Raw genomic sequence first — 27939 nt, 5'->3', positions numbered from 1 at the left:
GAGAAATGGTGACGGCTTTTGGGAGGCATTTATGAAGCAGTTTATAGATCATGGCTGATAGGAGAATGTGAAAATTGTGGGTGACAGAAGTAACAGCAAAAAGTACTAAGTGGGTTTACTGCAAAACTTTATTTACCATTCTTTAAAAAAACACGCAATTAACCTTCAAAAATATTAAATGTAACTAACTGTCCTTATAAAATAGTAAATCTAAATCATGCAATTACTATGATACAATATGGTACAAATAGTAAGTCCTTTCAACCAAGGTTGTTGAGAATATACAGGTATGTACATGATTCCAACAGCAGCTGCAAGAATAAATTATAACATCGCTTTCAAAACAATAACTTGTGGATGTGTGAAAACCACCCAGAAAATAAGTAACCTAATATGGCAAGAACAAATGCATACTTTTAAGTTATAAAAATACTATAAGATGTATTTATGTAACGCCATTCAAAATAACAGCGGCATCAAAACATACACCACATGCTTACATTTTTTACATACAGTACAGTATTTGGAGAGAAAAAACTTCCATTATAAAATAGCACAATCACCTAAAGGGCATCTCACTAATGATTATGAAGTGGTAATATGCCAGCATATGCCACTTATTACAGTTTGTCATTCTCAAGCAGCATTTTAGTGTGCGGCTTGAGTAGAGTTCTGTGGATATTGGCTGGGTCATCTGCCGAGAGGTCAACAAATACACATTCTCGGAGCAGTCGTGAGGATTCGGGGGAGGTACTTCCCAACTGTCCGATTTGTTGCCTAGTCGAGTCCCTCGTCCTCTGAACTTGTACGGGAGATGTGCCCCGATCCGCGGGAGACGCCCGCTGCACAGACGTTGCCTTGCGCTCGTCGTTTGCCCTCTCCCTCGGCGGGTCCTTTTTTGATTTGCGCTTGCAGCAGAAAATCCACAAAACCACAAGCGTGTTGAGCAGCAGTCCCAGTACCAGCGTCAGAACGGCGTACGACCACCAGTGGGTGGAGGTGGCCCTGGCCGCGCCCGCAGCTTGAGCGATGTTGAACGTGCCCTCGGCTCTGCAGGACAGCTGCCGTTCTTCGCACACGCCGACAGACGCCCCGGAATGGCTCCCGCACACGTTCACCCCGACGCAGTTTAGCAGCTGCTTCGAAACGGCAGGAGGATCTCGCAAGTGGCTCTGAGTGCTTCGTCTGAAGCTCATGACTACGTCAACGGGCCCATGTGGCTGATCGATGCTGTCTTTGATCTTGATCTGCAACACCTTCTTGTTGAGCCATTGGCCAATGTAGTCCTTCCCGATGACGGTGCTGAAATTGATCACTTTATCGAGCTCCTTTCGAGTAGACACGAGTGGCGTATCAGTATCCCTGTCAAACTCAATCGTTATGATGTCGCCTCTACTGAAAAAGTCATGAACTGGAATTGGAGCATCATTCACGTCAATTTTTGTTACCTTTGGAGTTGCATCACTAAAATGCGCAAAATAGAGTTCAATTGGATTGTTGGCGTGTAGTTCGTTATATTTGACAAACTCTGTTACATGAACGCTTGTGTCTTTTGAAACTATGTTGATTAAAAAGTCATTGCGTATAATGCGTTTAAATAAATTATAGGACTGTGAATATTCTACATTATATCCGTTAGATGAGTCAATGAACAACGTTAAGTCTGTTGACACTGGCATGGATGTCACGTTGCTTTGATAGTTCTCGAAATAATCTGATATCTCTTTAAATGTCTTCAAACCACCCGAGGCCTTTGTGCTCTTCAGCACAGAATTCGAATCCATGTGTATATTTGAGGACCCCACAGTCACATCTTCATGTCTATTCAAGCATTGCAGTTTTCTGACAACAAAGCCAGCTTGAAGGATTGCATCTTTGTCAACAATGTCACCCAGGTTTGCATTGCAGAACTCCAGTAACTGCGACTCGGAGAGGGGCGGTTGCAATGCGATTGTGATCATGGAGAACTTCCCTAAGTAACTCCGACCTCCAGACACGATCAGCGAGAGTGGCACGTGGTCATTTTGCACAACAACACCTGTGACTTTGGGGATGGTTAAACCCCAGGAGCCCTGTAAAGGTGGGGACCGGGAGACGGTGTGAGCAGAGGACATAGACGTTGTTGTCAGACAATATGGAGACCACCCAGATGCTGGCAAAGGATCATCATTCACAAATCCTCCGCATTGCCCCACGTCCCCTCTAACTGTAACCAAGCACTGGTCTATCCGATTGCTGTTGAACTCTGAAGTAGTTACATTGAGCACGACGATCACAAACTGCTTTGGTGACAGCCATGTGCCAACATAGTCTGACAAAGCAGGGTCCCAGCAGGTTGACAGATTAAACATTTTATCTATGTCTTGTTTGGAAACAAGTTTTCCTCTTTTTTGCAGAGGCGGTAAGTTGGTGTCCATGTCAAATTCTACAACCATCATGTCTCCGTTTGAGATCTTTGAATCAGAGTGCAGAGCGGCGTTTTCGCTAGATTTGGTTAGTGCGGGAATCGCTGTGAAACTCACAATACTGGGGCCGGGGTTGGTGACCTGAATGGAGACACTGCCCTTGGCACAGGCGCGCTTTTTTTCTGCCGACGTCCTATCGCAGACTCTGAAAGTGAACAAGTCGTATCCTGCACTACCTGCTGATGCTGTGTACTTCAAAAGGGGACGCTCCTCCTCATCTTCCAACTTTACAACTCCCAACTGCGGAGTCTCTGTGAGCATCAGGGAGGTAACGTCAAGGTCTGTCGTGCTGCTTAAGCCGTAATCGCTCGGGTTCAGACCGAGACCTAAAACAAATTGAGCCTGGGCATCATCGGGGTCGTACAGCACCATTCCTGGTGTGGAAAGGTGACCCTCAGACTGGTTGTAAAAGAGCCAGCTGAACAGCTGAAAGGTGGTGCTCTGATGTGTGAGCACAATTGCCGACAGGGGCCGAATTACTGGAGGGTTGTTGACGTTCAACACCAGTATTGTGAGTGTGCCCATCCCACACCCCGGTCTGGTGCCACTAGCCTGGAGGCCAGACATGCGATGAACTCTGACTTGGTTTGCCTCTCGTTCACACGGCGCTGGGAGCTCCGACTTAGTGTACAAAGCCTGATCGGCGCAAGGATCACAGACCATAAACTGAATGAGCTCTGGGCCCACGTAGCCCTTGGCGGGGCTGAACACCAGTGACGCTCCCCCATTGCTCGAAACGTGACTTCCGGAAGGCAATGTAAGGTTTTCCTGTTGAATTATCCCACCGCTGATAACCAGACTAAACGTGAGCTCATTTGCCGCGTGATCCCTGTCACTGAAATACTTTTGCATGTCTATGACTTGCAGGCTGTTTTCTAATACTTCGTAAGTGGCACTTTCACACACTGGTGAGTAATTCACCTGCAGAACACTGATGACTAATATTCCGTATATGTATCCTCCATTGCCATCCCTGTCCACCGCATAGTGCATTTTCTCCACCCCATGCTGACCTGATACCCCTTGGATGGAGATTATTCCAGAATAGATGTCGTACTTTACCCTTGTTATATTGAGTCCATCTGGAAGGATCTGAATGTGCTGAGGCTGCAGGTTTGGCATCTGTGTGGCGAGCTCGTGTACAATAGCAAACAACACTTCAGAGCCTTCTAATAGAGTAACGTTCATGACTGGCATGACTGACACCTTTTTGTTCAATATGAGGTCATTCAGAAGCAACATCTGGGTTGGGAGCCATTTTATCTGGAGACCTATTTCTAGCGTGTCACTCCAGTCTTCCCCATCCCATGCCTGCAAACTGATGTACCTTTGGGCAAGGCTTGGCCGTGGCGATGTGTTGTTGTACTGTAGGTTCGTGAGAATTTGTGTGTACTCGGAGGCACTGGCTTTCCTGCCATTGGCCTCCACCCTGGCCACTATCTCTATGCTGTATGGGCACAAAGAAAGAACATTGACAGAGAAGGCAGGAGGGATGGTCTTCTTCACACTCAGTGTTTCATGGCTGTGCTGGCCGTCTGATCGACAGTCCCACTCAGCTGGGCTTGTTGCCGGTGCGTATCTTACTTTTGCCCTGACAGACATCATATATTTGCTGTCCAAATCATAAAGTAAAAGATCGTTGAAAAACACTGGAGAAGGGCCGTGAGCTACATAAAAGTTGACAGACTTGATTGGCTTGGAAGATTTAATCACGGGCCGATCGTTGACAGATTTCACTGTTGCGTATGCCGAAACAACGACCTTTCCGAACTCCGTGTTGTTGCTCTCGTTGAAGTAGGAGATGTTGACGCCGCTCTGGCCACTCATGCCTGCGCTGCGGCCCGTGTTATCCCACGCCAGCATGCCCAGTGAGGGCCTGTCGGCGTGTGGCCTCCGATCCCCGCTCAGATCCAGCTCTGTGTTGAAGAGAGGCTTCGGCACAAAACGCACAGCGCAGGAAACGAGCAGGAGGACGGCGTTCTCAACAGACGTGCCACCGATCTCCGTCCACTGCCGTGGCTCATCGCGATCACCGGCGTCGCAGGAGAACTGCCAGCGACCATGAGAGTTGTCGACGGAAACGACTGCCACTCCGCGGTCATCCTTAGGGTCCGGGTCGGACCAGTGGCCCCAGATGGAATCGCGGATGCGCGTGCCTTCCCCTCCTGTGGATCCTTCTTCCGTGTGGCCCAGGGACAGCGCCGCGGTGTCCAGGCTCGGCGAGTGGTTCACTGGGGTCACTTGAATGAGCACCGTGCCCTCCCACTGGCTGTAGGCTCCAAATGGGGTGTACAGCTTCACGTTCACCTGCGTCACGCATGGGGTTTGTGGAGAGGATTGCAGCTTAATTGTTGAAATGCGCAAATGTTGCTATGTATTCGGTGATGCTCACCTCACTCGTATTAAAAAAGTCATAGATATATTATGATAGCATAACTGTAGATTGTTTCAAAGAAAACTGGAATCCAGCCAACTGGATTCTAGCTTAGGATTACTATTAGAATACTTTTATTGTTACATTCTTATATGCCCTGGGGGGGGGGGTAGACCAGTGGTGGATCGATTAGTGCAACTGCACGAAGAACCCAGGTGACTTGAATAAAATGTTTTGGCCATGGCAAACACCAGTGCCGAGTGGTCAAAACTGGTCCTGGTCACCCCCCCCACCCTTTACAAACTTGCACTGACCAGCATGGTGACATTTCGTGAAAAAGCCCCCCCGTAGACAACACGGCATGTGGAAGCCTTCATCCAGAAGTGGATTGACAAAGTGGTTGTAAATTCCGATTCATATTATTGTTATGGTATACGGTAGAGTATTATGAATGAAGCGAGTGAAATTAGAGACGTTCTTACCCCACGGGTGCCGGCCTTGCGGCCATCTGTGAAGTCCCAGGCCTTGAACCTGAGCGAGGCCCTGCCGGTGTAGTGCAGGCGCGGCACGAAGCGCAGGCGGTAGAGTTCATTGGACCATTCCTCGCCCAGAAGCATCGCGTCCATGAGCGCCAGCGATGACTCCAGCGCTAGCCACGTCCCCCCACCATCCGCACTGTACTCCCATTGGCCGTTGGTGTTCTCCACATCTGGAGGACACAGTTTGTGTTCAGTAGGATTGGAGTATGCTCGTCGAAGGATCGATCAGGGTGATGATAATAATCATAAGATCATTATGTGCAAATTTTTGGGTGGAATACTTGGAGACTTTGTACAGATGGAATCCCAGTTTTGTAGGCTTGAGCTGCAGTGTGGTTAAGAGGTGGCAGTAGAGCTATTAATTTTTTCATTTGCACATCCCCGTATGCATGCATTTTTTTTCTGGGTGCCATGGTTTCCTTCCAGTTGCCAATTATGAATGCAGTTGGCCAAACATCTCAAAGCAGGACCCTCCTGAAAATAATCTTGAGAATTAGTGAAGCTTTTCTGTATAAATCAATGTTTATTATTGTTATGTATACATACAAAAATCTAACATAAACCATCATCAGGCCATGATCTATTGCAGGTTGAAGGCTTCTTCAAGCTCTCACCATCGATTGTGGTCATGCAATGCAACAATACATCGAACTCCTGCACATGATCTGATTTCTTCACAGCACCTCCGCAGTGGAAGTCATCTTGGGCGTGCTATATTATTTGACCACCACTCCATCAGTAGTCATCATCTGTTCGAGTCAACATGTTCTGCCAAAACCCATTTTCTTTTCTTAACAGTCAATATGATATATCTAACCGAGTTAAGCTCTCTAAAGCATGGTTCCTCTTTCCGTCTCACAGAGTATTTCAAAGCATGCAGCTCTCCATGTTTCTTAGCATACTTTTCCCATGTCTCACATATCTCATATGACACTCTTTGTTTTGTTTAAGTTGCTTGGACACTGTTTTGTTAATGCTTGTCTATGTGTGCAAGGTGCATTCCTTTTTGTAGATGAATCTTGTGGACTCTTGGTCACCCATGGTTATTTCTGAATCTGAGGAGCGGGATTTATCGTTGCCCTGGGTTTATCATCATAGCAAGCAGTCGGGGTGGCCTGAATCAATGTCACCGCTGATTCCCTCTAGATTGGGTTGCAATATTTGAGGTACAAATTACATACCAGGAAATATCGTAGGAGGAAAAATATCTTGCAATACCGGAATAGAGGTTAAGTGCATGTAAATGCATTGTCTTGAGTGGAGTATGTTTATGCAATTGACATTAACTGGGACTTTTAATGCAGATTTCCCAGGTCAGCTACCTCAAAAAGTGTACATTCTGGGAAGTTTGAGTTCGAGACTACCTCTAGCACTGGGCCGTGTCATGGTACAGCCACAATTAACGAGCCGTCTAGGCCACACACATGGCCAGGAGGTTCAGGACGTGTGCGGTCATTCACCTGTGACAGCGACGCCGAGAGCCTGCGCAGGCTCAGTGACATCGGGGTCTCGGCAAATGTCGAGTAACAGTGTGATGGGGTCCCCTGGGGGTGCCAGGGAGTCCTCCGCCACTGTGCTCAACCACAGCGGCTCGGGGGACACCCATGGGGCGTCGTTGACCGAGAGTACCACCATGGTGATGGTGAGCATCTCACGGCTGTTGGATATACACGGGACAGAGAAATGGACACACAGATGGACAGGTCAGATTGGACTTGTGATTTCAGTGTGTACACCAAGGCAGCCAGCGTTCAAGGGTTTGTGATAAGGATGCTGTCCCCCCATCCCCCCTCCCCATTTTAAGGAGCCACGGTTGGCTTCACTTTGGCAATGTAGGGACTCTCCCACATACAGGATAGCAGACCTGTTCACATACCATGGCAGGGTTCGTGTGGGACAAGCCCTATCTGGTTCTGTATCTATGCAGTACTGGCTGCAGCTGTGTGTATGGGATTCTGCCTGCCTCCACTGCTTTTTGCTAGTGCTCAATTCACAACGGCTAACGCAAGCTGGAACGCATTTCGGTTTCTGCCAGCTGGTTGTTTTTGTTTTAAAGGTGAAATCAGATCGGCTGAAAATATTGCCTTGTTTTTTATTTCTCACCACACACTGATTTTTCCTTTTTGCTACATGATATATAAACACATGTTGAGTATTTGAATATGTGTTGTATGATTGTAGAATGGAAAACTACTAATTGGTTTTTTATTAAGCATTGTTTACAACAATAGTAAACAATTGAAATGATTTTTATTTCATAATCAGCCAAAGTCTATCTTACTACTGGATGAAGGCTTCCGCAATTCGCCGACGCTCACAGTCTCGTGATATCACAATCTACCTCGCGTCACGAGGGGGGTGCGGGGGGTGCGGACCGCACCGGGTGACACCATCAGAGGGGGTGACACCAAAATGACTGTCTATAACATTTTTTTGTGCAGTGTTTCAGCAGCATTTTTTAAATAAAAAATATCCCAGTAGTTAGTTATAAAAACATAATTTTTCGTAAGCCCAGCTTACATGTAGTGTAAAAATATACCTACAAGGCTAAAACTCTATGCTTATTTACTTTTGTAACCTAATGCGCTCCGGTCAGAGCTGTCATTGTTACCCAATTACAATGACGCTTCGAATCACGTGGTTTCGTCTGCACGCGCTACAATAAGCACGCGCTGTTGTTTTCGTCGCTGCTGGTGTTTTTATAGTCGCTGATTTTGTCAAGTTTTCTGGTGTTTTAGCTACAATGTTGTGGTAATTAGTATTTGTCAACCTATATCAATAACTGTTTTGAGAATGAAGTAGTAGCTACATCATGGGACCTCATTTGCCAGTACCAAAATTTTGTTGCCACAAAAAGGGGAAAACCTATTCTCAAATGAAGTAGTAATTAAAGGAAATATTGTAATTTAAAGGTGTAATTAGAATGTTGCTAGTTGTTTATGCCACTACTATTGCCATTACATTAAGTGATAATCGGGAATTACGATTTACGAGTAACATTAGTTCAAAATATATTACTAAGGATTCTATATGGTCTGGTACGGGCGGAGGTCCATTGGGGGTGACACCATGAGTTACGCACTGGGTGACACCAACCCTAGTTACGCCACTGTTCCCGAGTGCTCTTGTTCACCCTCTTGAATGTAATACATTTGATCCCCGCCCGCCTTCAGTAAGTGCCCTATTTCGATGTGTTTTTCAATATTGCGTTCCTCCCACCGATATCTCCATTTGATAAAGCCCGCTTTGGGCCACCACAGAAGCAGAAAATGCCAGCCTCAGACCAGCTCTTCCCAACTGGTTTCAGCAGGGAACATTGCAGTAAGCTGTGTCTCAACCTGACGGTAACAAGGTGTTACTGCTGAGTCTGGTTGGTGAAAGCGAGTCTGTGGCCAGCACTTTCTGCTTTTGTGGAGCTTTGAAGTACATTTTATTATGTATACAACACTAGCAATCGTCATCAAGTGAAAACGATATTCTAAGCAGCTCTCCCGCTATAATTTTCACCTGATAACAATTGCTTGTGTTGCAATCGAAACGTCGTGTTATTGTTATTATTTGTATTATTTGGTCTATCTACGTGCCTTTACCGAAAGACCCAAAGAATATGAATATACAACTACTGTCTCAATCTTTTTTAAAATATATAACATTTTCTTGAATGAACTCGTTTTAGATGATGTTTGTTTTACTTATATTTGGCCAAACTTTGCATACTTGTTTATTATCTTATTACATCGTTTCCTCAAACTCATTTCCATTCGCTATTGTCATGACTATGATTTACAGCACACATATGAATATAAAATATCAATAATGTATTTTACACTATTTACACAACTCTGCTGTGGCTCAAAGCAATCAGATATAATCTAAATGCTACAGTAAACATTGCACGTGTGAGTGGTAAGAGTGCTAGTTTCTGGTTGGCACCTGAATGGGCAAGAGTCATCCACAAATGTGGCGTTCACCATCCCTCCATCTGGGACTGAGGCAGTGTGTCCTGCAATAAACAAGCCGTTAATGTACAGTTGTATTACATATGTTCAACTTCTTCTTTCGCACCGTACGGAGCCAACTGTGCCAATCGGAGGTACGGGGGAAGGACAAAAAAACTAAACACAAAAAGCAGTCCTAAATAAAATAGATTTAAATACCGCATTTGGGTGAAGCGGTCGTTACCACACTGCATTGCAAACCCAATGACCCAGGTTAATTTCCTGGCAACTGGTAACATCAGTGGCGAGTGATGTCTACATTAATTTCTGAGCCTCCTCTCACTTCACAAACTAGCACTTACCAGCGTGGTGAACTATCGTCAAGTAACTTCATGACCGACAGCGTGAGGAAGGTCGCACCCAGAAGTGCATTGACGAAGCACTTCATAATTGCTTATTACTAGAACGGCTACTTGCGTTGTGGCCGAAACGTCGTGAGAATTATTTTATTATGTTTTATTTTTATTATTTTATTATTTCAATTCTACGTGACTTTACCGAAAGAACCAAGAAGATGAATCCCTGCAGTCACGAAAGCTTTAAATCGAAAAATAGAATATAGTAATCTCAGTTTATTAACTGCGCATAGTATTGTTCAGAAGCAGTGGACCTCAGGACCATAATTTTAAAGGTATCATTAACGTGTCTGTCTCAAGGGGAAATTAATAAGTAAACAACTATCGTTTTAGCTTGGATGGGTGTCATTGAAACAAGTTGCACCAATCGAACAAGAGACATTTCATTGCTCTATATTTTCGTGCTAAGTACATTTCGAAATAAGTGTATTGGTATGAGGAATCACTCTATTGCAAATAAAGCCTTCAATCAAGTTTTGCATAAAATTTAAATCTCCCATTTTATAAAAAAAATTCTGCCTGTCCATTGTAAGCCAATCACAAATGAATTAAAACAACATAGCAATCTGACCGACCTGTGGGCTATGCACACTGGAGAATCTAAAACGTGTCATTCTGTTTTGTGAATTGGGTCCGGTAAGCGAGCATGCGTACCGGTGCTGTCCCACGCGACGACGCTGACTGTGGAATTGCCATTGAAGTGTGGCGCGGGCAGGAAACGCAGGAAGTTCCCCCAGGTGGCTCTTAGCGCCACAGAGCGGCGGAGCAGCGTTGAACTCCGGTGGAGTCGCCTATCCGGACCGGAGCTCCCCTCCGACATGGCTGTGGGGACCCGTGGTCAGGTCAGTGGATGCACAGCATTCATACAATACAATTACAAAGGTACTACACATGGAGGGTTGGCGAATCACACAAATGTAAACTTCCCGTCCCGTGGCCGTCTAAGTGCCATACCCTGGCTCACCAGGAGAAGACAGTACAGCAAGTGGACTAATCGCCGTCTGTTTCCATTTGTACGGGAATAGAGTGTTGCCTCTTCGCATGCGTGGGCTTTTTCAGGGCGCTCCGGTTTCCTCATACTTGTACCACTTGTATAATCTCATTATTTGGCTGAAAACATCTTAAAATAGAAACCCAATGCAAAACCTTTCTTAAAAAGCTTCCTATGACTCACTGTGGGCTTTCCTGGATAAATAACTTAGTGTTACATAAACACACAAAATAAGAATTTTCTTGTAATAATAACCTCGAAGCTGAGCTGCTTTGCGTACCTTTCCAGGAGCCGGGCCATGTGAGATACTCCCATTGTCCGTGGCTGTTGTCGGCCCCCACAATGGCGATGCCCAGCTGGTCCCCGGTGTCCGTGTCGTTAATTAAGCTACCTGTAAACACATTGGAAGGCTTGTTAATGAAAGCCATGCAATTGATGCCCCACATCCGACTGTCACGTGTCCACCCTGACCAATTAACCGCCCACACCCGGTGCGTTATTTGTGCGTTATGGTGTAACTTGTAAATTTTATATTGATTCTCAGAAAACCAGCCTTTTCACATACAGTATGGTGTTCATAATCTCCCGTACCATCGTTTACTAACTTCTATAGGACAGTGAAAAGTTTCCCCATATTTACAGCATTTTGCGTTTTATTTTATCCAATACTATTTTTTTGCATTATGGTGTAACTGTAAAATTCTATAGATATTTACATATCTGATTTTTTCACATATCAGCCTATACCTCAGAGTTGGATATGCGATGTTGGGCTATATACAGTACATATATGCACACTTCCGATCGTAAAAAGAGCATTTTTTGGCAGATTAACATTGGTATCAAATATCCTTTATTTCAGTTTTTTATTATCAGAATTATAAAAATAATAATTATGGAGAGGACCTATCATGGGCCCTACCCTCACCTACCCTCAGGCATGAAGGTGACATGAGACAGAGAAAATGATTACATCACAATTTGTCTTACATTTAACATTGTTTACTTGGGAGTTGTTAAACAAGAAAGCAATGCGTTCTGTTAGCACCTTCCCATGCTGCAAATGAAGGGTATACATAATCTGGTGTAACAATCTCCCTTTTTACATAAAATAATTGAAATAGTTTTGACCAAAACATTTACATTGAATAAAATACTTCCTTAACTACCTTAAACTTACATTTCAGACTTTAAGATATAAGTATTCATAGTATAATAACCATGAAGTGGCTTTTTACTTGTGCGTATTATTTACCAATTAGGACTGTGATTCAAATAAAAAAGTAATTGTCCACCTTTCTTCATAAGGGAGAAATGCTCTTTCATACAAAGCCATGATGTCGGACGTACTCAGACACTAACTTTTCCATCCACACTAGATTGGTGACTGCATTCGCTCTAATACGTCATACCAGTGATTTAATCCACAAACAAGTCATCCTTTCTCAAACTATAGATTAAAACACCTTAAAAATAAATGACACCTCACATGTATTATTTAAATGATTTTGAAACGTTGACTGTGAGGCTGCCTAATTTCCCAAACTACCCACCCACATGCACGCTAAGCTAACATTGTGTTTACCAAAGAGTCCAAGAACGGTGTGCGGGACTTGGCTCCACTTGTTGGCGTTCTCCACTGTGTAGAGCGTGTGCAGCGGTCCGTGGTTGAAGAACGGCGAGCGGTTCGTGAGCCGGATGAGAACCGTGGTATTGAGGGCAGCGCTAACGCGACCGCCTGCACCCGGAGGGAACGTGCTGAGGTGAGTTTCGCGTGTTGTGGCAACATTGTACTTCGAACGGTAAACACTCCGAGGGGCCTAATGAGGGTGATCATTCACGGATTGATTTGATCCAATTTTCCGTCTATCCAGCATGTGCTGTTTTTTTTTTCATGGGTCACGAATTACGCTGGGGCTGCACGCTCCTTTTAATGTTTTTATCCCAATTATATGTCTGTTTTACAGTCGGCATCACATAATGACATAAAGACATTTCTGTTTGGAACTCGCCTAGCAAAGAGTGCACCAGCCTGTATGGAAGAACGGTTTCAAAAGATGATGAAGTTACACACCTATCTGTGCAGTCTCTTCAATAGGGCTCTTTACCCCCATGAGCAGCACACCATTTAGATACCATGCCAAGGTTGTTCATAGAATATCAATCAAACTCACATTTTTATTTTTCAGAGATTAAATATGCCCAAGTAAGTGAAAAGTGAAATTCGGTACGATGTTATATCTCACTTGGTCATTGGCGACCAGGCTAAGGCCATCATTCGCTACACTTGGGAATACCAATTTAATCGCAAGTGGGCGAAACCTGGATTCGAACTCTGGATCTCAGCAGTGCAGCACCGGTCCGCTGACACGGCAGGGGCCCCCTACGCCACCCAGCCGTTTGTACCCGCGCCGTCTCCTGACCTGTCCGCACGGCGATGACGTGGACGTGGCGTGGCCGAGGGTCCGGGTTGTGCTTGAGGTTAGCGTATGTCAGCGCAGCCAGGGCCCTCTGGTAAGCGTGGGCTCCGTTCAGCTCCAGCAGGGTCAGCGTGCCCTCGGACGACTGCACCCAGGGGACGCCGGGGCCGCCGTCCTGGCCCGTGGAGAGGACTTCTGCCTGCCCGTCCACTGCATTCAATATGGAGGCCTGACCGAGAAAGAGAGATGGTTTGGGCCTGGTTTTTACGTCTCTGCGTCTCTTTGTGTTGAAGTCTCACTGGAAATTTCGCTGCTCAAGAAATGTGCATGCGTGGAGGTGACGTTATGCAGTGCTTAATTTCAGCTGGAAAAGTCCAGCATATTAATCCGCAGATTATTTTGACACATGCCACATCCATATTGCCAATATCATATTATTATGGATAGGCAAACGTTGTACTTTAGTGGGAGTGTCTTATGTTGATAATCACTACTTCTGTGGTTGCAACATTCCGGAAAATGTTGAGTGAGAAATTAAGCCCTGACCATGTGGCTAATAGAGACCTTCATTCACTAATACTAACGATTTATTTGTTACTTGGGCATGGTTACTCAGGCAGATGATGTTTGCTAAATTTTATTTGCAATATATTTGGTGGTCGGAATAGCTTTATTAAGACTGGGGGGGGGGGGTAGGTTGGGAGTCTTTGTTTCAATTTGATATCTGAATACTCTTAATGCATAGGATGTGCCTATATGTAAGCCTATAACTTTCGCCATTGGGTGTTTGCAGAAAGCTACGAATATAATAAATATCTTTCTCACGTTAAAGAGAGGCCACAGTATTGTCATTAATGTAATATATATGTATTAAATTCAACTACAAGCCTGGCACTCTGTTGGAAAGCAGCCCAGTAGTAACTTGATTCAGCAGTATCCAATGGCACCATATTACGCAGTCTGAAATAATTCCCAACAAGGCTGAGTTAATAGTAAACCCAAGAGCCCAAATTAAAGCCAAGTTGCCAGACGGCTCGGGTAAACAAATGCCGCACAATATTGTCTCATTTTACTCAGTCTCATAGCAGGCGCCCTTCATCTGTTATGAACTCGTTTAATTGTCGCTCTCGGGGGAGTCATGATACAGAAGCCTCACAGCTTTCCCCCTTAGAAGCATTCATTGCTGTTGCTACTGATGAACCAGATTCCGTTTGTTTTTAACGTTACATTTTCATACTTTCATTTCCCATTTTCCAGCCATTGTTTTGCTCCCCTCACATTATGTTGAATGTCGATTTTTCCGATGGTTTTGCTTGTTATTTTCGTAATCTCAAATGTATTTTTTTCCGAGTTGACAAGGCACATAATGGTATTTTAAAAATGCCATGACCTCGTAAAGCCTAAAATGTACTGTCCTCCATTGTGCAGTTCCTGACCATGTGATCCGTCAAGCCATGACCCGTCATTGTGTGTCCCGTCACTGCGCGACCCTGCAGTTGCTTGACTCATTATTTTATTGCCGATTGGAAACGTGGCCAGTTTTATTTCCGCTTGTGTATTTCCCCCCCCCATGTAGCCGTTTGCGTGGCACAAGCAATGTGTTGCGTGGCACAAGCAATGTGTTGCGTGGCACAAGCAATGTGTTGCGTGGCACGAGCAATGTGTTGCGTGGCACAAGCAATGTGTTGCGTGGCACGAGCAACGTGTTGCGTGGCACGAGCAACGTGTTGCGTGGCACAAGCAATGTGTTGCGTGGCACAAGCAACGTGTTGCGTGGCACGAGCAACGTGTTGCGTGGCACGAGCAACGTGTTGCGTGTCACGAGCAACGTGTTGCGTGGCACGAGCAACGTGTTGCGTGGCACGAGCAACGTGTTGCGTGTCACGAGCAACGTGTTGCGTGTCGCGAGCAACGTGTTGCGTGTCGCGAGCAACGTGTTGCGTGGCACGAGCAACGTGTTGCGTGGCACGAGCAACGTGTTGCGTGTCACGAGCAACGTGTTGCGTGGCACGAGCAACGTGTTGCGTGGCACGAGCAACGTGTTGCGTGGCACGAGCAACGTGTTGCGTGTCGCGAGCAACGTGTTGCGTGTCGCGAGCAACGTGTTGCGTGGCACGAGCAACGTGTTGCGTGGCACGAGCAACGTGTTGCGTGTCACGAGCAACGTGTTGCGTGGCACGAGCAACGTGTTGCGTGGCACGAGCAACGTGTTGCGTGGCACGAGCAACGTGTTGCGTGGCACGAGCAACGTGTTGCGTGGCACGAGCAACGTGTTGCGTGGCACGAGCAACGTGTTGCGTGGCACGAGCAACGTGTTGCGTGTCACGAGCAACGTGTTGCGTGGCACGAGCAACGTGTTGCGTGTCACGAGCAACGTGTTGCGTGTCACGAGCAACGTGTTGCGTGTCGCGAGCAACGTGTTGCGTGTCACGAGCAACGTGTTGCGTGTCACGAGCAACGTGTTGCGTGTCGCGAGCAACGTGTTGCGTGTCACGAGCAACGTGTTGCGTGGCACGAGCAACGTGTTGCGTGTCGCGAGCAACGTGTTGCGTGTCGCGAGCAACGTGTTGCGTGGCACGAGCAACGTGTTGCGTGGCACGAGCAACGTGTTGCGTGTCACGAGCAACGTGTTGCGTGGCACGAGCAACGTGTTGCGTGGCACGAGCAACGTGTTGCGTGGCACGAGCAACGTGTTGCGTGGCACGAGCAACGTGTTGCGTGGCACGAGCAACGTGTTGCGTGGCACGAGCAACGTGTTGCGTGGCACGAGCAACGTGTTGCGTGTCACGAGCAACGTGTTGCGTGGCACGAGCAACGTGTTGCGTGTCACGAGCAACGTGTTGCGTGTCACGAGCAACGTGTTGCGTGTCGCGAGCAACGTGTTGCGTGTCACGAGCAACGTGTTGCGTGTCACGAGCAACGTGTTGCGTGTCGCGAGCAACGTGTTGCGTGTCACGAGCAACGTGTTGCGTGGCACGAGCAACGTGTTGCGTGGCACGAGCAACGTGTTGCGTGGCACAAGCAACGTGTTGCGTGGCACGAGCAACGTGTTGCGTGGCACAAGCAACGTGTTGCGTGGCACAAGCAACGTGTTGCGTGTCACGAGCAACGTGTTGCGTGGCACGAGCAACGTGTTGCGTGTCGCGAGCAACGTGTTGCGTGTCACGAGCAACGTGTTGCGTGGCGCGAGCAACGTGTTGCGTGTCGCGAGCAACGTGTTGCGTGTCGCGAGCAACGTGTTGCGTGTCGCGAGCAACGTGTTGCGTGGCGCAAGCAACGTGTTGCGTGGCTCAAGCAACGTGTTGCGTGGCGCAAGCAACGTGTTGCGTGGCGCAAGCAACGTGTTGCGTGGCGCAAGCAACGTGTTGCGTGGCGCAAGCAACGTGTTGCGTGGCGCAAGCAACGTGTTGCGTGTCACAAGCAACGTGTTGCGTGGCACAAGTAATGTGTTGCGTGGCACAAGCAACGTGTTGTGCAGCTCGCACTCGCCTGTATGTATGCCATTGTCCCGCGCTGGTCAAGAACTGTGACTTCTCCTTTGAACACGCGCACCGGCGACAAGCCCTCCACGAACGTGGCACTCGTTGCACCTCTGTGACTCAACACTGGCAAAAAGAACCATGGCATTGTAAGTGTTCATACTTTTAGTAGACGTACCCGTTATATTTCACGGGACACTCAAGACCTGACCTCAACATGATACTGGAAAAAGATGGATTCTAGCTTTTGAATGCAAAGCTTTCATTTTGTTGAAGTACATTTCAGGAAACAATCGGTGAATGTTTTTAAAAAAATGCAAGACAACTAAATTAAAATAAACGGTGTTGACCTCTTAAGTATAACATCTGAGACACCCAATTATAATTTATTTACATATAATACGTAGGTTTTTGCGACCACTATTATTCATGATAACGTTTTTTTGGTAAGATCATGTAAATGTGTCGTAAACCCATCTCCACCCGACACAGCCAATTATCAAGCCCACCGTTGTGTTGTAAATGCTCACAAACACATCGGTGTGCTGCAGTAGTCACAAATTGGCACGTTTTTGTCACGTGGCAAAACCTTAGTAATTGGCTGTGTCGGGTGGAGGTGGGTTACGACACATTTATGCGATCTAGCCCAAACTATTTTTTATCGTGAATTATTTACGTCGTTAAAGTCTGCCGATTAGGTTTACAAACACTGGCAGTTGAGAAGAAGAGACTTCACACGCAGAGGAATCGAATTTATTTATTTACTCTACTTTGTTGTATTTCCGTGAGAATTATTTTGCTGTCATTGTGAAAAAATATGTTTCGTTTGCGATAATCATAACAGTGCATACATTTTTAAGAGGCATTGCGGCCATTGAATTTGTGTTAAAAAAATAAACGCTGTAAAAACAACAACACTGCCTTGACCGTGACCCCTGTTCCCTGCCACTTGTTTCAAGGAGGAAACATCACACGTTGCTTATGTCAAACATTACCTTATGTCAAATGCGCTAAACGAGGAATTCAACAATTTTTTTACCTGTCATATGAGTCTAACCAGTAATGCAGAATTGTTCCATATGTACGCATTGTACGAACATATCTCAAGGCGCATCATGGTGGAATGTTTGCACTCTAAATAACCGGACCCGTAAAAAGTTGAATTTCTCCCTTACAAGTTAAATGCAAATTAAAAGCGTCTATTACGTACATTAAAATACAAACTAATTTAAATGTGCAAATATATACAATGCAGTCCTTACATTTAAAATCATATACTAACTTAAAATATTGCAAAGTCGCTAAGCACGTTGTCTCTTATTTGTAGAATGACGGAATGGTTGGGGACAAAACACAAACAATACATTTTCCGACTCGTGAATTTCAAGGTTAATGTAAACATCCACACAAGACAAATGAGGGTGAGAAGGCTCGCTTACCTATTCCCGCATAGATGCCGTCACACATGAGCAGCATCACACACAGGATTCCTGACGGTCGCTCCATGGTCGAGTGGTGCCGTATAAATGGTAACGTCTTTTTTTTCTTCAAACACTCCTTTGTTGAAGCGTGAAGAAGAAGTCTCTGTCCCACTGGGAGTTATGGGGAAAACGCCGGAGAGAAGTCACGTCAGTTACACTACGGTGTTCTTTAGTTTGCGTGCAATGCAGTCGATTCTAAGTAACCCATGATAAATAATGAAGAGCTTGGCAGGAGAGTGGTGGTGGTGGTACAGTGGTTCTCACACTGCGCTATGAACCCACAAACCGGTTTGAATCCAGGCCATAGGTAATATAAGTGGAGGGTGATATCTTTACCGGTGCTGGGCACTCCCTACCCTTTGCCAGCCTGCACTGACCAGCGGGATGAGGTTTGGTCAAACAACCTCTACGACCAATACTGCGAGGGAACCTTTATCGAGCAGTGGATTGACAGAGGTGTGAACATATTCTTGGTTCTTTCGGTTAAAGTCACGTAGAAGGGAAACAATAAAATAATCAAAATATTAAACAGTAAAATTCTCACGGCGTTTCGACTGCTGTGTTGCAGTGGAAACGTCGTGAGAATTGTATTGTTTCCCTTCTACGTGACTTTACCGAAACAACCAAGAATATGAATCCCTGCAGTCACGAAAGCTTTAAATCAGAGGCGTGAACGTTTATAACAAACTTTTTATATGGTTAGTGCCGATTGTTTAAATCGGCATTATTGCAAAAAAACTATTTTCATTCCTTGATTTTAATTATCGTATTCAATTCTACTCAGAGACAGATAAACAATTGTTTTCGTTTAATTTTCTCATGACATTTGTTAAGACATGAAAAACTGAGTTATACCATAAATGAATAATTTGCTGACAAAATGAAAATCACCGATGAGCTATTTCACGCCTCTTGTAAGAAGGAACACTTAGCCGTATGAAAATTAGAACAATGGTGAGTGTAATTCTCCATGCATTACCAACTGTGATGATAAATTATGATAATTGTGCATCTTTTACATAAAAGACAAATGTTTTTGTTTATAGACAACAAATATCTACAATTGTGATTTTACTTTACAGAAATGTTTAGCTTTTAAAGAGGCCATTTTATTTCAAGTCCATCTCCATAAGTCTTCAAAGTGTTTTTTTTTACTCTAAAACTATGCCGCAATTGCGTCTACAAAAAATCCAAATACACAAATCGCGATGCAGTAGTACTTGAAAACTTACGACGATATTTTCTTGACAGATCTTCACAGTCGCTCGTCTTGCCGGATCATCTGGTGGCAGTAAAAGCCCAGCGTTGATCTCGGCACCGTGAGACCCAGGGAAGGCATCCCCGTGCCTCGGGGCTGCTTGCACGCCTTCCCGTCGGTCCGCGTGTCACCAAACCGAAGCTTTCCCACCAAGTCGTTTTGGCTTCCACTGGGAGGTATTCCGTAAACCGCACGCCGCCGCCACCGCCACTCGCCCTGGCAAGTGACAGCACGCGGTCCGCCTCAGATTTTAAACTCGTCCCCGGCAGCCAAGTGTGTTTGCACAATAGCCCAATCAGTTCATCTCCTCCGCCGCCTCTCCCCCCACACACCCGCCTCCTGAGTCTCACCTGCCATATGGTGCGCTTCTGTTGGCGGGGTGGAGGTGGGGGGCAAGGCGGTGGCAGGAGTTGGGATGGCGAGAAACAGGGACCTCTGCTTCTTGCTCATAGAACAATCTTTGAGGAATTGTGCTGGTATTGAGTGATTGCGTTTTGAAATCGGAGGTTAAAACAACAGGACGGAGGGGGAAAAAGTACTGTATATACGCTAAACATTCAAATGTGAACGTAATAATGTGGTTGTTTCATTTGATACCCTTGGATCATATGACACTGATGTAGAATTCTCCAAAAGCAGACATCAACTTCGGTACTTTATGGTAACAGGGTTTACAATGTTTGCGGGGTTACTGATATTTGCATTCTTAAAACATTTTTGAAACAATAGGACATCCTGTAATGCAGGTCAGCGTTGTGCTACTTCTATTTTTAAAACAATGATATGTGTGTGTGTGTTCAAATGAAAAATAACTCAACATCCGCATGCAGACCTGAATTTATATTTAGAAGTTTTTTTTGACAGAAATGCGAGCACATGACAAAAAATATAGAACTGTAGCTTATTTATGTTTGGCTTCGTGTGTTTACAATATTTGATTATCTTCTGCAAATATTTTTTTAAATCAATCAATTTTATTGGATTGCAGCCTTGAGTTTTCCGACAATTGTTTTAGTAGCCACAGCACGGTGCCGTCTGCATTTTTAGACTCTCCAGCAATTTGTCTTACTTCGTGTGACTTACGCGGTTATCCATGCGCAGAGGAGTCCATCTTAACTCGCCCATCCTCTCTATTAAACACAGTTGTAGGCAACTGCTCCGATTGACCTCCAGGGATCAAGACAACATTTATTCCTTATGTCAACTTTAATCTGTGTTAACACACACGGAGAATACGCCCATGTGGACGCCGGGTTTATGTTTCACTCCCCTCCCACCCTCCACCTCGTCTCTTAGAACCGCGAGCACCTGCTGCTCAGGTGTACGCTCAAACACCGAGAGACGGGCCACCCTCAAGACAAATTTCCCCGAAAATGCAAGCACCTGCCCACTAGCTCCCCCACCCCTCGTCCCGTGCTTTTCCTCTGCCTCCTTTGTAACCAATGTGTCAAATCATTTCATTCTCCCTGGCACCGATCAGTTTACACGTTTTGCACCGCAAACAATCACGGCTTACGCTGGTGTGTTAGTTTCGGAGCAGCTGACAACGTTATACTCCTGTTGAATGGGGTTTTTTGAGTAGCAGAATAAAGAAACAGCCAAAATGGGAGGGGCACAATGAACAACACAAAAGAGACAGAAGAGGGTGGAAGAGGTGACTTTACACAGCTGCCTTTGTGCAAAGTGAAAGTAAGGTGGGAGCGCTCGGCAGCCGAGGATTGAGTTTGTACGGGCACTGGGTAGAGCAGAAGGGGGGGGGGTGTGCAGAGCCAAGGGTTGCAGAGCCAAGGGTTGCACAGGAGTCACGTTTCACGCTGACATGAGGCAGCATGTGTCATTTAGACCGAAGCAGGTAATGAATTCTTGATGACTTTCGCAGACGCTGGAGAGTGTTCGTGCGGGCGGGCAGGGCTTTGCTCGTCTGGCGCGCATCTGATCTCGGCACACGTCGAGTGATTAGCGATCACCTCCGCACACGTGTCAATATGCTGGCTGGCCCACGTGGCACAGGTGCCATAAATCATTTGCAACATCTTGACTCAGGGCGCATACGCAACAAGGGTGCGCAAATCGCACTTCCCTGGACTTTCTTGACGCACTGGGAGCAAACTTTGGTGAGGACGAAAATAAAAGAAAAATTAGCTAAACGTCGACGTTGTGCATCACGTTGAAGAGTTAACGGCGTGTCGCCGCGTGAGCTCGCGTGCCTATGATGAGCATTACGTGCATTTCGATGGAAATCCTTCACGGGATTTTACACCGGATTGTTTTCACAATTAATGTATGAAGGAAGGAAGGTGCGTGATGCAATGGACAGCCGATGCGTTCTGCACGTGTGCAGGGACGTGCAGGTTCGACGGACGTGGAGAGATGAAAGGTGGCACGGGCGGAACTGGCCCCTTCCGTCACGCTACGGGAGCTGCCCCGCGCGGCCCAATCGATTTCACCCTCGCGCCGCGAATTCTGCGCTTCCAACCCGAGATCCAGGACCACTGCAAAAACGATCGTGGCTCCCTCCAGGATGACACCGCTCGTATCTTTGATGGGTCATTGCGTGTTTAAATTACCTGTACATACTGTGCGTAATCGGAGCAGCCCGTGGTGCGATAGTGAGCAAACTGGGCGTTCTCTCTGCATGACGATTGAAGCCATAGGCAGGATTAGTGTAGTGGCCTAAAGTGTGGTTACTCCCAATTCTTCCAAGACGTCTTACCAGCGTGGGCCAGCAATGGCATGAGCAAGCATTTACTTTATTCAGGTGGAGTGGCATCTCAGTAGTTAGTGGACTATGCTACGGACCCGGTGACCTGAGTTTGATTCCCTACCACGGCTATCATCATAGGCGAAATATCTGAATGCGTCATGGGTTTCCCCCCTTCACAACCTGAACGGACTAGCATGGTAAAATGTGGTAAATACAACCCGTAAGAGCAATAAAGCAAAGGGATGCCCTCATCCGGCAGTGGATTGACCAATTGGCTGTAATTTACTAACTTACCATGTATATACGCTATTCTGCTTGTTTATCCACATTTCATACTGACCCTTCTGGCATGTGTTGTATGCGCAACGCATCCTGGTGCAGTCAAGTGATTGGTATTGATATTTTAATTAAGCACTCAAGTCATTATTGTGCTCTTTCAAACGCTCCGTCTCCATTGATCCGGAGCCAGTATTGCGGGGTTACCCATTCTGTCACTGTGCCGTCTACTGCTGCCTCACCAGGTGGTGCTCATTTTAGCAACACCAGAAAGATGATGATGGTGGGCTGAGTCGACTGACAGATTCTTGAACTCACGACCATAGGGGTCATGAGCTCAGTGCTCCACTGACTCAATTATCCTGGCTGTTATGCATTTTTAATTGGGCCAGAGTAAAAGAGAGATACCTTTGCCAATAAACACACCAGGATGGTCGAAACATTGGATATTGTTTCTTCGTTCGCAATATATTTGGAAAGTGCATGCAACATAATAATGATTATGACACCCATATTAAACAACATACGATCGAACTATTGCCATGGCAGTGTGCTGATGTGTCTGCAGGTATCAGCTTTGTACAGTGCATAGGTAAATAATGGAAGTATATTTTAACATTATATTTTTTACAACAGTGTCTTCTTTCAAATGAAAGGCCCACTGATAGCTTTGCTTTCATGCTACACTTTGTTCTTTGGCTCAGCGTAAGCGGTTTTAATGGGAACGTATCTGGTTGTCTTTGCGAGGCACCATGTGGGTTCATAATGTTCATCAGTCGACCGGTCTAACGGTGTCTTTTTCACACATTTTTATGCGTATCATATAGCTGCTCAGTTCAGACAGGAATTTTATTTTAATATGATTTGGTTTATCGATTGTTTTATGATGATTTAGAGTTTACACTTAGATACTGGGACGAATATCCTTTTATTAAATTTTTTTTACTCCAAAAGTTTTTACTTAAATGCTTACAGTATATTCTTGGTTCTTTCGGTAAAGTCACGTAGAAGGGAAATAATAAAATAATAAAAATAAAACAATAAAATTCTCACGACGTTTCGATTGCAACACAAGCAATCATCATCAGCAAGCCAAACGTAGTGAGAATTGTATTGTTTAATTTTTATTATTTTATTATTTCCCTTCTACGTTACTTTACCGAAAGAACCAAGATTATGAATCCCTGCAGTCACGAAAGCTTTAAATCGAAATTTGCTTACAGTATCTTAAGACAACCTTTTCGGATTTTGAACGAACAATACTAGAATTGACAACGCCCCCCCCCCCCCCCACATTTATTGTAATTCCCAAATCGAGGTGATGTATAAAGCAGACAAGGCAGTGGCACCGTGGTTTACTGAGTTCGGTGACCTGAGTTTGATTCCCGGACATAGGTAACGTAAGTGGTTTCTGAATAGACCCGACTGACCTGCATAGTTGAGTATGGTTGAACAGCCCCCAACGATTGACATGGCATGGAGAGTACTTCACGAAGCAGTATATTGAGAATGAGTAGGAGTGCAATACACAAGTGTTACACATTCCAATATAATAGCCCTGGCCAGGTGCACGGGCCAAGTGTCCTGTCTAAAGGTTCTAACCAAGCTTTGGACAAAACCTCAGTATCAATCTTGCTGAATCTCTACTCTTAAAGTGATTAGAGGTGATGATCTACTTTTGTTTTTGGATGGCAACATTTTAATTCAGGTACCTTTAATTATATGTTTTGTGCTCCGATTAAGAACATTTCAGTTACATTCGAGTATGTCATGAATACATGTTTATTGTATACACAACCAAGATGCCTGTCGATACCAACAAACACAATCGAAAATGGTTGAACACAAGCGGAAAGTTCAATCAAAGACAACACTTGTTAAGTTTCACAGCACTGCCCCTGTTTACCCAAAAACAAAATTAAGAACAAAGCAGCTGATTACAAATGACGATCACAATCAATCCCGATGCCTTGGAGTGACGCCTGCAATTAGAGGGGCGCTGCATGTTGTGTGGGCAACTGTTAAAAACCATCAATTACGCATTCCCTTGTTAATCACTTCAGTCCTGCTCACCCCCTCCCCACCTCCTTAAAATGCCCTCCCAAAACAACACGAAACCTTTAACGCGCCAAAACACGTGCGCCACTTGTACGAACACGAGCAACATGCAAGAAAGTGCTCGCTCCACAAGGTGCCCCCCCCCGTACAACTCGCTGAGCGGAGCGCGCTCTGTTGTCGGGCACACGCCGAACTCAGCGGGGGTCTCCCAGCCGGACCTGTGAAAGCCATCTAAATCACGCGGCACGTGTTGCCCGGGCGCCCCCCTGTGATGTGACACACTCCACCCCCGCAGGTGGCCCCTGAACCTTTGGGGGCTCCGTCTGCTAACACAATTACCCTCGGGCGCCCCAGCCCCACTTAACTCCTCCGAGGGGCCACGGAGCTGCGGCCAAAAGGCAACACGGCCCGGTGGCCCCGAGAGGGAAGATTCCGCCTTCAAGACGACCGACGGCACACTCCAGAGCGGACGCAGCGGTGCGGGACCAGGGCAGAGGTCAGCCGAGTGAGGTCACTGAAGGCATACCTATGACTGTATAGTTGTGGTTAATTAATGGCTCTGTTAATTGGATAATTTCGGCGGTGGTTTGGTCGGTCTCGGCATAAATCCAGCGCAATCGACTCGTGTCCATTGCATACTCAATGAGAACATCATTAGCTATTTTGGCAATAGCATTGTTTTAAATACACTTTCATGATGTTTCATAAATATACATTTTATTTAGATTAGTATATATATTTTTTGCAGGATCAAGTGATGAAATAAAGAGGTGAGTGATTACAGGTCGGAATACTTTAAGAACATTTTATTTGATCATGAAAAGTGGGACTGGTGTGGTGTGGCGCTGGTTAGTGCACTGCACGATGAACCTGGCAACTTGTGTTTGATTCCCAGCCACAGCTTACATTGGTGGGGGAGTGATATCCGAATCGATCCTGGTGGTGAGAAATATCCGAACTCTGTCCTCCTATCAGCAGCCTGCACTGGCCAGCATCGTGAAGCATGGTCAAACAGCCACCACGACCATCCAGCAGTTGATTGACAAAGGAACATTATATTTACGCACGTAATCACGACTAATCTCTATGGAACTTTACACTCAAGAGTTTGACCTCATCCTGTGTTTATTGAATCAATGCGTGTTTGAGCATAATTAGCCTCCTGTGCAATCCCATTAAATCCATTATCCCTAAAGTGTATTGACATGAGTCTGGCAGCGACACACTCCCGTTGTTTGGAGTGAAAATAGACAGAGCGGCAAGCACAGCAGCTGAAGAGACAAGCACACGTGCAGGCCACATGTACGGTTGTTTTGGCAGCAGTGTGCAAATGCGTGGAGGTGGCGGTGGAACAACAATGCAGGGCCACATTTGTGGGAGGGTTTTTATTCATTAATTCTGCAACAAGCCTCATTTCTGGGATATTTCCACTGCTTATGATTGTGTTTTAATAAGAAGTGAAACTCGGAGAGAGGATGAGCAATTCATATCACATATCCTGTTTACAGTGGCCTCTTGGATAAAGCACATGATCCACGGGGTCATTTAGGATGGGATGTAAGCGGCACACTGAAAATACATTACAGCACTTTCAATATTATCGTAACTTTATAAGTTAACACACTGTGAAGGAAAATGGCACAAATAATGCAGGAAATGTTGGATATTGTACAGTGTCTTTTTTAATACGAGAGCTTGATATATCTTTTTTACAACTGTTACATATTCGGACATATTCAAACTATATGTGGCATAACCTGATTTTCCAAAAACCGGAAAAGGTAGTTACGGTGCCAAGGAAAGCAACGTTGTTCACTTCTGCGAAGTTCACTGATCTGACAGCAATAACATCAAAGGAAACAACAAGTATAGAAAGAAAAGTGCTGAAAACTGTTTCATGCCCATTAAAACATTGCATACAAATACGACACGATGTTCTCTTCCATTTAACATTTACCAGCTCCGGTCGTGACACAGAACAGAACCTTGTGCTGGTGAGTATTATGTAGGTTTTTTTTTTACATTTAGTATCACAGTACTTACGTTTTCATAAGGAAAAGCAAACCCAACTAAGAGCTTCAGAGCGCCATGCAGGAAAAAAAAACAGGTAGTCGCAGGAAATGTTCACGAACGGCGTTATTCAGCAAGCTGCTCCCCATCACACCTGCAGCCCTATTACATACTATATATACAACTTTTAGAAACACTATATATCACTTCATATTGTCACTGTTGGTGGAGTCGGGTCAAGCAACCACCGCAGCCAAATTCGCGTTTTTTTCAGTGGCATGACAGAGGGCTGTAAATAATTATCGATATTTAAGGTAGAGTGGTTATCGAGTGGTTAGTGCACTGTACTATGAACCCGGTGACCTGAGTTTGATTCCTGGCTTTGGCTTTCATCAGTGTTGAGTGATATCTGAACCTGTCCATAACCACAAGGGTGTTTGCAAAGTATTTGAGGAATTTTACATTTCTCAATTTACGTCAGCTACTGTCATCCTCTTCAGCTCGCTGTTACCTGCGAATCCAATGTTCAGTTTGTGAGGGGAGCATTTAATCCGGCATAGTTCACACATTTTACCAGTATGGTATTATTATTGTAAGTAAAGCAAACGTCTCGCTGAACAAAAGTACAATTGTTTTGATTGACACAATTGGAAAACACATCAGAGTATTTATGCCAAGGAAAATGTTTGAAGGTGGACGAAGATCAACATGATGAGGTGAGCGAAAGCATGTTGAAGCACTTTTGGAAAATATTATTCGATGGTGAAAAGCAACGTACCAATGTGGCTGAAGGATGTAGATGTCAATCATTGCATGACAATCAGTACGTATGTGGAATGTAAACATGGACACGAGCAAAGAATACGAAAGAAAGATGACAAGTATGCAAAAAAATAACTGAGAGATGCATTCTGGGAATTACAATAATATAGAAATGCACGTTTCGGAACAAAATACATTGAGAGGTGTAATTTCGACTGTTCATGAAAGTGGGCTTGGGCAGGACTCATCGCTAAAACGGATAATAGCAGATGGATGAGACTGGTGATGGAATGGCCGTCGAAAGAACACAGCCAAGATGACAAACACCGCAGCGCTTGAGCGATCGGATAAGCTCATGTGCAGGGGCAGGATGAAGTACGGCATTATCAAACTGGGAGTGGCAACGACATGGGGAGGCATCCATCCTGCGGTGGGTTGACACTGGCTATTGAAGATTATGTTGATGGCCATAGATCTCGATGGCGTGTGCCATGTCTGGTGGTATGTGGCAGTTGGAAAAGGTGTGTTTTCCGAATTTTTTTTTATCTTTCCACTCACATGGCATTTTAATCGGTGAGTTGTCACGTTTTTAATTACTGGCGCGTCACTGCGGCACACCGCCAGTGTTTGCTCGTGCGTCCTGTCAAAACATGCCAGCGGGATACAGCAGAGCTCTTAGGCAAACAACAACAAGCGGATGAAGAAAACATTGCCAAGGAGCAGCGGCTGCCTAATGAGTACGACGCACGCCTCTCAAAGAATGCGCAG

At 45.4% G+C, this 27939-nt stretch overlaps 1 protein-coding gene across 1 annotated transcript; it reads right to left on the bottom strand.

Annotated features, from left to right (window-relative positions):
* Positions 1-110: 110 nt before the first annotated feature.
* LOC144720905 (uncharacterized) lies at positions 111-19676 on the bottom strand. Its single transcript, XM_078598050.1, has 11 exons — positions 19336-19676; positions 18062-18214; positions 16633-16748; positions 13147-13372; positions 12309-12461; positions 11004-11114; positions 10387-10554; positions 9312-9381; positions 6839-7035; positions 5322-5548; positions 111-4772 (listed from the first exon to the last, which is right to left on the bottom strand). Exons 2-11 carry the CDS (start codon positions 18126-18128, stop codon positions 621-623), a joined length of 5487 nt encoding a protein of 1828 aa, XP_078454176.1. The 5' UTR covers positions 18129-18214; positions 19336-19676; the 3' UTR covers positions 111-620.
* Positions 19677-27939: the final 8263 nt, after the last annotated feature.

The sequence above is a fragment of the Lampetra planeri genome, chromosome 10, assembly GCF_965212315.1.
Source record: "Lampetra planeri chromosome 10, kcLamPlan1.2.h2, whole genome shotgun sequence".
Classification (NCBI taxonomy): domain Eukaryota; kingdom Metazoa; phylum Chordata; class Hyperoartia; order Petromyzontiformes; family Petromyzontidae; genus Lampetra; species Lampetra planeri.
The sequence above is the reverse complement of the archived record's forward strand: the minus strand, read 5'-3'. Positions and strand labels throughout refer to the sequence as shown.